The sequence below is a fragment of the Rhododendron vialii genome, chromosome 12a, assembly GCF_030253575.1.
Source record: "Rhododendron vialii isolate Sample 1 chromosome 12a, ASM3025357v1".
NCBI lineage: Eukaryota > Viridiplantae > Streptophyta > Magnoliopsida > Ericales > Ericaceae > Rhododendron > Rhododendron vialii.
In genome coordinates, this window is record NC_080568.1 from 10312967 (window position 1) to 10325769 (window position 12803).

General features: G+C 38.0%; 1 protein-coding gene across 1 annotated transcript; it reads left to right on the plus strand.

Moving 5' to 3' along the window:
- Positions 1–1368: 1368 nt before the first annotated feature.
- Positions 1369–9382, plus strand: LOC131310991 (serine/threonine-protein kinase VIK-like). The gene is made up of 11 exons (XM_058338292.1): positions 1369–1909; positions 4034–4108; positions 4877–4993; positions 5740–5834; positions 6314–6434; positions 6521–6600; positions 6743–6802; positions 6990–7111; positions 7223–7308; positions 7390–7505; positions 8774–9382. The coding sequence occupies exons 1-11, from the start codon at positions 1607–1609 to the stop codon at positions 8898–8900; spliced, it is 1302 nt and encodes a 433-aa protein (XP_058194275.1). The 5' UTR covers positions 1369–1606; the 3' UTR covers positions 8901–9382.
- The last annotated feature ends 3421 nt before the right edge of the window (positions 9383–12803 follow it).

The following is a 12803-nucleotide window of genomic DNA, read 5'->3' on the forward strand; positions in this document are numbered from 1 at the left end:
AAGTCATACTTGAACAAGTCACGATCGCCCTCGTGCTATGCTAGTATGCTGGACTTTTCCCTACAAACATTTGTTGGTGAGTGAAACTGATTCACGAACTATAGTTGAGGGGTCTAAAAGCAGGCTTTCATAGTTGGGTTATTTTCAAGGACACCCCTTCAACTATCACGTTTTGTCATCATGACCCCTTCGCGTTTAAAACTCATCAACCTCACCCCTTCAACTTTCATTTTCCATCAACTTCACCCCCTCCGCTCACATCTGTTAAAATTTTGGACGGAAATGAATAAAAAGACTAAATTACCCCTTTTATGTTAAATAAAATTAGTTTTTGGACTTGAATTTTTTTTTAACCCAATCTCCTCTTCTCTCTCGCCGAACTGGAAACCTCCCTGGACCTGACAGCTACTAGCGCCAACAACTACAACACGATCGGCTGGAGCTTCAATTTGAGGGACTCATGGAAATCATCCATCTCTAGCCTAACCTCCCTCTCCAGCCTTCGTGAACAACTCCCTGAAATCGCCCACGTCTACGAGTTCTCTGAGATTCGGGCCACCACCAACGACTTCTTATCGAAAAAAGTTTTCTTTTCTTCTTTGTCTGCGTCGTGGCGCTGCACGATACACGGGAACGACGTCGTTATGTTCTAGTAGAAGTTTCGACGCCAGATCAGTGCCGCCGATCTCCGCGACCTGCTCTCCTTGATCTGTAAGAACCACCACTCGAGTTTAATCAAATTACATGGCGCTTCTATTTCCAGAAACTACATCTACCTCGTCTACGACTGCGTGCACGGCGCCATCCTCGCCGACTGCATTTGAAACCCTAAAAACTCTAACTTCACCGTCCTCTCGAATTGGATGTCTAGGATCCAGATCGCGACAAACATTGCCCATGGCCTTGACTACATCCACCACAGCACGGCCGTGGCGAGATCGACGTCTGCGAGGGAGCGGAGGGCGGCGAGGACGTCGGGTGGCGTACCAAATCCCAACCAAACCTATTTTCCCCAAATCATCTAAACAAAAAAAAAACCTACGTCGTTGCCGCTGCCGCTTCCAGCCACCACGTAGGAGATGAGTTGGGGGAGGAGAGGAGATGAAAGATGGCCAAGGATATTTTAGGGTTAAAGTTCTTTTTTCCGTCCAAGTTACTTATTTTCCGTCCAAAATATTAACATTGCTTAACAGAATTGGACGGAAGGGGTGTAGTTGATGAGTTTTAATAGATGAGGGAGTGAGATTGATGAGTTTTAAACGTGAGGGAATCGTGTTGACAAAACGTGATAATTGAAGGGGTGTCCTTGGAAATAACCCTTCATAGTTGAAGGAATATACAGTTGGAAAATTGTGCAAATATTATATATACTATCTCGCTCTAGAGAGCGAGAGCGAGAGAGAGAGAGAGAGAGAGAGATTTTTTATTTTTTTGATCCGCAGAGAGAGAGAGGTTGATTTAAGTTGAAACAGAATAACGGACGCCCATTCAACTGGAACCAAAAACTCTCTGATCCTCTGAATCTAACACACAGAAAGCAATCGATTCATTAGATCGCATTCGTTCGATCAAATCACTTGTAGTTGGAGAGCGCTGTGGGTCCGCAATGAGCGGCAGCGAAGGGAGCTCGGCGCATTCGGCCAGCTCCGGCGGGGGCGCGGCGGCAGAGGAGAAGAAGAAAGTGAAGGCTAGGGTTAGCAAGACGTCGATGATACTGTGGCACGCCCACCAAAACGACGCCGTGGCCGTGCGGAGGTTGTTGGAGGAGGATGGGTCGCTGGTGCACGCTAGGGATTACGACAGCCGGACACCGCTCCACGTGGCGGCGCTCCACGGCTGGATCGATATCGCCAAGTGTTTGGTGGAGTTTGGAGCTGATATCAACGCCCAAGATCGTTGGAAGAACACGGTAATCCATAGACACGTGCGCGCGCACACAAACACAAACACACACACATATTGGCCAGCTTATGCACACCTCCGCTAGTCATGGGAGCAGTCTACTAGCGGCCCCAATAGCTCTTAGGAATGTTAAACGAATTAACCTACTCGAGTTTTTATCTCATATTTGCTCCTTAAAAGTTTGTTCAAGATCGGTTTGTGAGGTAAAAAAATTAAGCTTGAACATTTCTTTTTAAGCTTGAACATTTCTTTTGAAGTTCTTAAAGTTTAAGACCTGTTTCGAAGAAGCTACTACTCGGCCTTTTCGGCTTATAAGGAGGATAAAAATTCAAGCAAATCGCGTTCGTTTTTGGGCTTGGTTTGAGATCGGCTCGTTCTATAATCTAGTTAATCTGTTAAGTTATCAAATTAAAGTTTGACTCGTCTATCACCCTTAATAGCACTTGCAATTGGGCGATACGGTCCGTTTCTCCTAAAATGCGGACTACTCAGCTGCCGTTGGATTGTGTTTTGAATAGTTAGGATTTGCGGACAATCTATTCACGCGAATAGATTGTCCGCGAATCCTAACCATTCAAAACACAATCCAACGGCTAGAACGGTAGTCCGCATTTAAAGCTAAAATGCGGTGGTCCTCATGTGAAACGCTCCGTGTATGCATATATCTGCGGTACGTATAAATGTACTTGTAAAAATGGGGGACTGTATTCTTGGATTAACAAATGCGACGACTCTGTATGAGGACACGTATCGAGAAGGTCTGGTTGTTAATTCAGAGCTAATTGGCTGTTTTATGCTTCTAAAAGTGATAGCTTTACTTTTTTTCGCTATGCCAATCTGTAGAAAATTACATTCAAGGAGTTAGCGTTACAAACTTACAATAACAGGACTAATTGAAGTTCACAATAACAAAACCAAGCCCAATACTGATTAATGACCAAAGAAATAGCGCCATTTATACGGGAAAGCAATAGATTTGCAATAAAAGACTCCTATGCAGGAGAACTAAGAATTAATTCTTATCTTCTGCAATATTTAACCCCTTGACCTCACAGTAGACAGTGTACAAAGGTGGCAATTCATAAACAATTTGGTGTTGCGAAGTTAGTGAGTGTAACTTTACACAGAATTCACCCACCCACCCACCCTCACACGACCATATGATTTTTGATTGATTTTTGACAATCTAGTTGTACCGATTGACAAGCAGCCAAAGAGTGTAGTGCTTTTGAGCACTGGCAATCACTTATTGGAAGAGCTACTCAATAATGGGATATGATGCAGGTAGCCCCTAGGGGCTTGAAAAAACCAGGATTTTTGTGCTCTTCCCTTGTTAAGAGGCCCTCACAAAGAATTATGTGGCAATGATAATTTTGTTTTGTTACAAAATGGTGATTTCCTGGTAAGTTAGTCCATACGGTAGTTGCAGAAATGTCAAATCTGAACATAACTAGAAAAACTGGCACCTTGTTTATGACGAGGGTGCATCCTTATGTAGAGTGAGCTTTAGCTTGTGAAGTGAAACTATGCATGAAATGTCATATTCGTTGAGTTTGGATGGAGGACGAATATATCGGCATTGTTGGGCTTTGGGGAATGGTAGTGGTCTATGAACTCAACATGAAATCTGTTATGATGCTAGGCATGATTGTTTTACATTGTTGGAACTGCAATGGTTTGGTTTATCTTATATCCAATCAATCAATGAAATTTGGAAATGTTGAAATTTGGACTCCCATAATCTTTAACAAACTCTTTTCATGCTAGTATTGTCTCCATGAACATGCAAGTGATGCATGGTTTACCTTAATCCCAGTTTGATGTTATAAGGAAGTGCTTGGTATTACAGGATTTCCAAGTGCCTGAACCATTTTCTGATTGTTATATGTTTTTTGTTCTTTGCACAGAAAAAAGAAGCATCTTAGTTGTCTATCTTACTTTGTTACCATTTTCTGCTTTGTCGGGTGAATAACATTCTGAGCTTACTAGGATCAACTTTGAATTCTCAGCTCAGCTTTTCCATTAACATTGCAACATTCTACTTTTTCTATCAGTATTATAGTCATCCGGCTTTGTTACTTAAATTACACTGCCGAGTTTGCTTTCTGAAGTCTGTATTAGCTCATGACAGCCTCTAGCTGATGCAGAAGGAGCTAAAAAAGATGCTATGATTGAGTTGTTAAAGTCACATGGTGGTCTGTCCTACGTAAGTTCAATGCTTTTCTTTGCACTCAATGTATTACTTTTGATTGCTATTGTTTGTCGTGTAGTGCTTGTATTGTGTTTCTAGATTTTGGTTTGATAATTCTTCTTCGTCTTCACATACGAACGTGTAAAGTTACAAGTCCTATGGTTTCAGTCGTTCTCCCCCTTGTTATTCTTGATATGGTCGAAATAGCTGTTGATTGGATGGGTGTGGTACTGGTGAGAACTAATGGCTTTTGGAGACTTGGGGATCCGCACCTCAAATTTTGACCAAATAAGTGAGTTGACTAGACAATGTGGTTGGGATTGTTGCACAATTAACATTTTTTTTGTGCCCTTGGTTTTTAGATGTTAGATGAGGTAATTTTAGTTCTCTGAATGACAGGTACAACATTATCAGCCTAATTACATTTAGAATGTTAATTACATTTAGAATGTTTCAAGTTAAGACTCACGTGATTTCCTATGGCACATAAAATTATAACAAGAATACAGTTTTAATTTTCACTGTTTGTGAAGTGGGTTGCAAGTAAACCACAAGGTTAAACCTGGGAAGTCCATGAGACTGAAGTCCATGCAGGGTTCAATCAACATTGACTGACTTAAGTTATCCCTAGATGCAAACATACCAGAGATACTGCTCCAGTGCTTCTTTGTTTTCGCCTTATTAATTGTATAATTCAAGGTTACTTCGTGAAGATGCTAATATACCTTCTTGATTTTGGAAGTAATGCTCTTGGTGGTCTCTAAAGTCATAGGTTATGTGCAGGGCCAAAATGGAAGCCATTTTGAGCAAAAGCCTGTTCCACCTCCTCTACCAAATAAATGTGATTGGGAGATTGAGCCTTCTGAGCTCGACTTCTCAACTTCAAATATTATTGGGAAGGTATGGTTTTATCTGGACAGTTATTTACTTATTTTCTATAACAGGAATTACACTGACTGTAGCCCTAGACCCAAAGAAGTTAAAATTTCTGAAGATCCTTTATTTATGGCATTTGAAATATAAAACATGGAAGAATGTGTCTGAACTGGCCAGATTGTTGAAGAAATACTTTGAAGAATTATAGCCGTTTATATACTTTATTCATGCATAGTTTTGGAGTCTTCTTATGGTAATCTAACTTTGCTGTATGTTTCTGGAATTTGTTATGTTATACATTGAGACATAAGCATCAAGACTTTGGAGTTCCCACAACACTCCTTGTCCAAATGTTTGTTTGCGATACTATATGGTATGGATATGGATGGATGTCCATGATGAAATGTCTGCAAAAGGCCACACATTTGAATACACAACCACCAAACTTCTGGGAATCAGAAATATAGAAAAATGGGCAGTCGAGTTAATGTTGGTTTTGAGACTGCCAAAAGGATAGGAAAGACATTAGATTCCCAAATAAACTCCCCACTTCATATTCTGGAAAAACTTCATGAAATGGCATGTCGTCTAATTTCTATTTTTTTTCAATGCCTCATGCATGTGGGGTTTTGCATTCCTTTCAGTTAAGTTTTGTTGCACCTAGTTATTTGAACGACATTTACACTTTGACTGTCAGTGTCAAGGCTTTTAGCATACATCGATTTTTATCTTCATTACCTACTCTTATTGAATGGTGCTGATGCTGGTAGGGATCTTTTGGTGAGATTTTAAAAGCATATTGGCGTGGGACACCAGTAGCTGTCAAACGCATTCTTCCCAGTCTTTCCGATGATAGATTGGTGATGTAAATTCCTTAATCTTGTTTACTCAGCTCTTATTATTGGGTTTGAATCTTCCGAGTTTTTCTTAATGCTAATGTTTATGTACATGATATACCTAAAAAAAATGTGTTTAATTACACGAGTTTCGAGATCTGTGTTTTATTTGTTTTCTTAGTTCAGATTACCAATATTGCCGGTGTACCTTATTGTTAAGCTCTGGTAATTGTAAATGGAACCTGAACCCGAGGTACATTGTAGGAGGTGATATTTAAATTGTTTCTTTTTCAAAATGGCTATGTGCTCTTCTTACTACTTATATCAAGAATTATTCGCCAGAGATTATGCTTGACATTATGTGTTAACAGTGGATGTCACAGATACATGTTTTGATTCCAATAGATCAATTAGTTGTCGTCAATCTGCAGTTCTCAATATTTCCTGCAACGCAATTATCTTTTTTCCTTCAAATTGATTCCTTATGTTTTTTGATTCTTTGATTCAGTCAGGACTTTAGGCATGAAGTGAATTTGCTGGTGAAGCTTCGCCATCCTAATATAGTGCAATTCCTTGGAGCTGTAACTGAAAGAAAGCCTCTGATGTTAATTACTGAGTACTTACGGGGGGTAAATGAATGCAATTTTGTTTTTCTTTTTGTTACTTTTGTTATCAAGGAGATTGTATATTTAGTGATAGCATATTTTTCTCAAAGGGTGACCTTCATCAGTATCTAAAGGAAAAGGGTGCACTTAGTCCATCAACAGCTATCAACTTCGCATTAGACATTGCCAGGTACTTAATGTTGTTTTCTAGCATCAACTCCCATTAGGCAAAGCAAATGCAAGACAGCCTTCTAATTCTGATCAACTTTGTAGCAAAGTTTTTATTGAATTGGAATCCCATACTAATGGATACTTTTTAATTTATGGGCCAGAGGCATGACATATCTTCATAATGAGCCAAATGTCATAATTCATAGAGACCTAAAGCCAAGGTGAGTACATCTTTTTTCCAGATCTGTTTAAATGTAATCACATTTTCATACTGAAAATCTACTTCAATGCCTTCCACCAGTGTTTTCAACCTATCAATAAATCTTATTTGTCGAAAATGGAAAGATTACAATATCTTTTTTCTCTCGGTTTTGGGTAAGTGATGACCAAATGTGGCAATAATTTCAGGAATGTCCTTCTAGTCAACACAAATGCAGACCATTTAAAAGTTGGGGACTTTGGACTAAGCAAACTCATCAGGGTGCAAAATTCTCATGACGTGTACAAAATGACAGGCGAAACTGGAAGTTGTAAGTTATATACAAATATATAATACGAAAATGTCTTTGTTTTCGATGACATAGATTTTTAGAATGTTTCAAGACTCAAATTTTCCTATTGTTCATTGGATAAAACAATAGATCGGTATATGGCTCCTGAGGTTTTCAAGCATAGGAAGTATGACAAGAAGGTTGATGTTTTTTCTTTTGCAATGATACTATATGAGGTAATTTTTTTCCCTTAGAATTGTGAACAAGGTTTAGACTGGTTAAACCAAGATAAAGTTGGTGATGTTTAACTGGTGCAGATGCTTGAAGGTGACCCACCATTGTCACACTATGAACCTTATGAAGCAGCCAAACTCGTGGCAGAAGGACGCAGGCCTGCATTCAGGGTCAAGGGTTATATTTCTGAGTTGAGGGAGTAAGTCAACTGCAATTCCTAGTCTTTGAATATCTAACTAGACCATATGTACGGACCAGAAGCCCAATGTGTTCAAGTGGAAATCTCTACTCTGTTTATACTCTAGGACACATGACACAAATTGAGGAAGAAGGTTGATTGGTCATTCCCGGTGCACTTCAGTATTTCCCTTAAGTGGATGATTGAGGACAAAAGGAGTGAACTCAAGAAAAGATTGTCTTTGCAGCTATATTTGACAGCCTAGGACTAAAGATTCTGCTGTTTCTGACTCCCTTGAAAACCGGGGGACACGGCGGGGAAACATACGGGACACGGCTGGGGTAGATTTGTAATAATAATTAATTTTCCATGCATAAACATGTTATTAATAAAAAAAAAAAGGGTTTCAGTGTAATTAAATCTATCTAGACTATGCTAAAACATCGATAACACATCTCGAATCCAAAAAAGAGGGAAAAAATACAGGAAACCCTAGATCGATCATCGATCGATTGAAGCTCTCTCTCTCTCTCTTTCTCTCTCTCGTTATGTATAGCTGTTCATATCAGCATATATATATATCGATCCAAACATTTTTTACATAGAATAGTTCTTGTCAAGCTTTATGAAAAACTGTTTGAATCAAGCGCTTCCCGGTCATATTCTGAGCTGATTTCTAGCGGGTACCCATAAAATCACGTTCTTAACACATTGAACGGTTCGGATCATCAAAATTCGATCGGAAAAGGGGAGATCCTTGACTTAACTCAATAAGGGATCCGTTATTGGTAGGGCTGTATATCTTAGTATTTACATATATAGCAGTGTATATATCTCTGTATATACATGGCTTAAATTTATAAAAAAGATATTTTTACGTTTTAGTTTTAGCAATCTAAGCATGGAAAATATATTGTCTGTCCCTCGCCATGTCTGTGTCCCCATTTTTTTAGAATTTCCATGTCCTGTGTCCGTGCTACATAGTCTTCTTCTCTTTTGCATTTGCATTTTCTTACCCAAATCCTTGATCCAAATACAGCCTTAAGGTTTGGGGGTTGATGGGTTTAATTAGCTGCTGAAACCATATTAGCTGATATTATCTCAACTTGGCCTTGATTAAGAGTAAACTTAACTTCCCATCAATGCTTGTTGTGCAACATTTTCGATGCTTCGATTAAATCCTATTTTTCTTAGCTTAATCCAACATCTGAGTGTCCTTTGTTGCGATATGTATGATTAGACTGGGGTATTTAAGATGCTAATGTCTGTTGCTTTGTCTAATTTTTTAGGTTAACAGAGCAATGCTGGGCTGCAGACATGAACCAAAGACCTTCTTTCTTGGAAATTCTCAAGAGGCTTGAAAAGATAAAAGATGCAATATCGTCGGATCATCCCTGGCATATCTTTACATCATGACACGATAGAGCCAATGCATACTTTCAGAGGTTGAGATGATCCCTATACCCTTACATCTTATTACACAGATTAGGCCATGAGTGTGCTCAGCTCATACCGACTATTACTAGGGATCTCTTTTCCAAAGCGTTTTGAGACTATTTTTCAAAAATTGTTCATTCTCTAACCTGAATTCCCGCTTTCCTTTTAACTGTCAAAGAGTTTTAAACAAATGCTGACAAACGTGGCCAAGCGATTCTGTACTACCACTTATTAACTTGGCCAAGCGAAATCTGTACTACCACCATGGTTTCTCCTTCCACACTAGAATGTTCCCTAGTCTTGTTCTTCCTCTCGTAAACACCAAATCTGTTTGTTTCACAAAACAAACTTGGCAGAATTGAGTTTGTTGAGGAAATTTAATTCATGTGGTTGCTGTAAGTTGATATCTATGAGTTATACTGTATTGATTGTGAAATTCCAATCAAGATATTTACACTAAATTTTGCCTCGTGTTTCTCATCATTTGTTTTATGATTCTTTCCTCCCTTTCTTTAGTTTTGATAGATGATATTTTATCATTCGGCCTAACCAAGTTGTCATTCCAATTATTTGCATTTGCTATAACCGATAGCGTAGAAATTAGATTGGGACTGAACTGCAGGCCAACCTCCTTGTCGTTTCGTCTTCGTACATCAGTATAAATAAATGTTAACCGCACGATCAAGTCATGATTTTCCTTTGAAGAAGCATCAAAGTGCAAGTTATAACAAAGGGTTGGCAAGTAGTATAATTTTCTTGTTAGGTCAGCCACATATATAATCGAACCGGATGGTTTTCACAATTTTGTGATTCACTTATTTCGACAATCACAATCCCCTTAATTGAGGTGCATGGTAGGAATTGTGAAACATCATTTGGTTTCTCTCAGAGTGCAAAGGGCCAATCTATACCTAGGGTGTGTTTGGATTGTGAATTTGTTGAGGAATTACTAGCGGGATAAGGAAAAACAGGAACATACAATAAGCTACAGTTATGTGTATATCTCTTTGGCCCTGTTTGATAGGAGGGATTGGGGGTGGGATTGGCCTATTAATCCCCTCCCCTCTCCTAATTCCATGTTTGCGTTGTTTTTAGTTCCGGGACTGTAAGTCCCGACCGGCCTCGTTATCATTTTTGCTTGGGACAAAATAATCCTAGGGGTAGGGGCGGGACTATTGGTCATGGGATTAAGGGGAGCTCCGGATTGGAGCTTAGATTATCAAAATGCCCCTAGATGGCTTAGGAATAATACGTAGGGCTATTCTATGTAATTAAAAAATAATTTTGTTATACTTCTAGTCGAAAAAAAATACCTTTTCTACCGAACTTGACAAAAAAAATCAAGGCCTAGGACCACTCATCTATAAAAAGTAGAATCAATTGAAAATCTATAACTCATCTATAAATGTAATCAATTGAAAATCAAGTGTTTTTGGTTTCAAATAGAATCACTCATTTATAAAAAATATTAGTATGTTACATTTTATTTTTTCATACCACTTTCTGTTTTTTAAGAAATAAGAAAAGAGAAATGATTAAAAACTTCAAAGTGCGGTGATGCTAGATCTGTTTCTTTTGTTTTCACATTTTAATTTACTACTATTGTTTTCCTATTGAGCTGCTTGAAGGAGGATAAACTTTTCTTTTTCTTTCCTTTTCGGTCATAAACTTTTCCTTTTTTTCCTTTTAATATTTTGGAATCAAATTAACTAAGGTGGTTGCAAAGAGAAATCGGGGTTAGAAGAATTTTTTGGGTTCAAATAGCATCACTCAACTATAAATCGCATTAAGGGCAATATGAACAATTGAGTCATTAATCATTGTCAAGAGGTATTCAAAACAAACATAGGACACACGGTATTGACTTTATCCGTTGTTGAATCTCATGCACAAACAAACGTGAGATATGAGAGACTATACTCCCAAACAGTCCCCTCACTAATAATCCCTTTGTTTTCCCTTCCCTTACTGGATTCTCCCTTCAAATACATTAGATCACGTTAGACCTGTTTCGAGGTCCCACGCTACAAATCGGAGCCGTTTAATTTGTTGAAAGTGCTTTTTAATCTCTCTTGCAAAAAATCAGCTTATTCAGACATCATTCGGATATTGTTAGGGGCCTGTTCATTCAATTTTTGTCCTCACGAATTCAGGGAAATTTTTGTTCTTTCAAATTCGGGAATGAAAAACCGATCACGCCCTTTGCAATTTCAGAATGAGCTGATATTTTACACGACTCATAAAAACATGTTCTACACAAATTGAATGAGGTGAGTCCCGCACAACACAATTGGTGTGTTGATGTAGGACAGAGTTTGGAATAGGACTAAGTGTGATCGAAGACGAGTGAAAGGGGCTGTTTTTAGGGCTGTGAACAGTAGACGTGAACAGTATTTTTAAGGAGAAAAGAGTAAGAGAAGGATAGATCTAGGCCTCACACCTAGGTTACTAAAGGCATCACAGCTAAGGCTTCTTTAGCATCACACCAAAGAATGAGATTGCATCACACAATCATAAAAGCTTAAAGCTAAATTTTCATTCAATCAATCATGATTTGCCATAAGGCTTACAATCTTATTTATAACCATTTCAACTTGACTCTAGAACTCGGATAAAAAAAAAAAAAAAAAAACTTGACTCTAGAACTTCCTAACATAAATAACCGTCAACTAACTTTAGACTTCCAAAGACACATTGAACATAGACTATTTGACTACATTAATGACATGGAAAAATTTAAGACTCTTAGATCAACTAATTGACTCTTTGACTACACTTAACATTAATGACATGGAAAAACCAAATGACTCTTTGATCAACTAATTAACTCTAAAGACTTTGAATAGAAATTAAATAGACATTGACTTGACTAAAACTCAAAAGACACTCCTTAAGAATCTAGCCCATGTCTAAGCCGATATTCCAAGTTGGATATGTGCCAAATTTGGGCCTTAGGCCATCCACAATGGTATAATCAAAAAATGATAACCAAAAGTTGACACATCAGCTTTTGATTATTCACTCAAGAGGTTGCTAAGCTTAACAATGTTAAGCTTCACTATGGTCACTTCTAGTCCATAATCAAAATATGGGGTCCACTACAATTTCATTCTCTCTCCCCCCTGTTTTCCGTCATTCACTTCCCTCAATTTACGTTTTTTATGAGTTAAAATATATCGATTCCCTTTCTTAATTTTGAAAAAAAATCGGTGACTTCCTTGCCTCATATTATGATTTTTTTCTTTTTCTTTTTTTTCCGGGAGTGGGTAGTAGAAACAGGAAAGAAGAGTGAAACACTTTAATCCGGCGACAATAGATTGAATTGTAGATAATCGAGAGATATGAGTTTCACTTTTAGAGGAAAAGAAAGATAAATAGTTTGTTGGCGAAGTGAAAAAAATATAGAGTAGCGAAAAAGCTTGGCTTTATTTTTTTAACCAAAAAAAAAAATAGTGGGCAAAGAAGGGAAGAAGAAAATACTAGTTGAAACACGTGTGTGTACAAATTTTGGAACTAGTTAACTTATGTGGTGTAAGATCCACAAATTTTGATTATTGAAAAAAGTTGTTAGTTTTGATTATCCAAAGCCCAAAATTTGATTATTTCTAAGGATGTTGTTAAGTTTGATTATACCATTGTGAGTAATCTTTTGCACCAACATTGTTAACTTTAAAAACAATTGACATTTGATTATACCACTGTGGATGGCCTTAGAACCATCCAGTCCAGAAGGCCATTACTTCCAACTATATGAAATTACCAAATACCCGTGACCTCTTTGTATGGTCCGCATCAGGTGTACCCATATTTTTTTTACTCAGAGAAATGATTCAAACACAACTCTAATGCATTCATGTTATCGGTCAAAAAGACAAGCTAAAC

Excerpts from the sequence above, each read along its gene's own strand:
- LOC131310991 (XM_058338292.1), top strand. The coding sequence starts at position 1,607 with ATGAGCGGCAGCGAAGGGAGCTCGGCGCATTCGGCCAGCTCCGGCGGG. Across the intron at positions 5,835-6,313 it reads TCCGATGATAGATTGGTGAT|TCAGGACTTTAGGCATGAAG; the intron begins GTAAATTCCTTA and ends TCTTTGATTCAG. Across the intron at positions 7,506-8,773 it reads TATATTTCTGAGTTGAGGGA|GTTAACAGAGCAATGCTGGG; the intron begins GTAAGTCAACTG and ends CTAATTTTTTAG.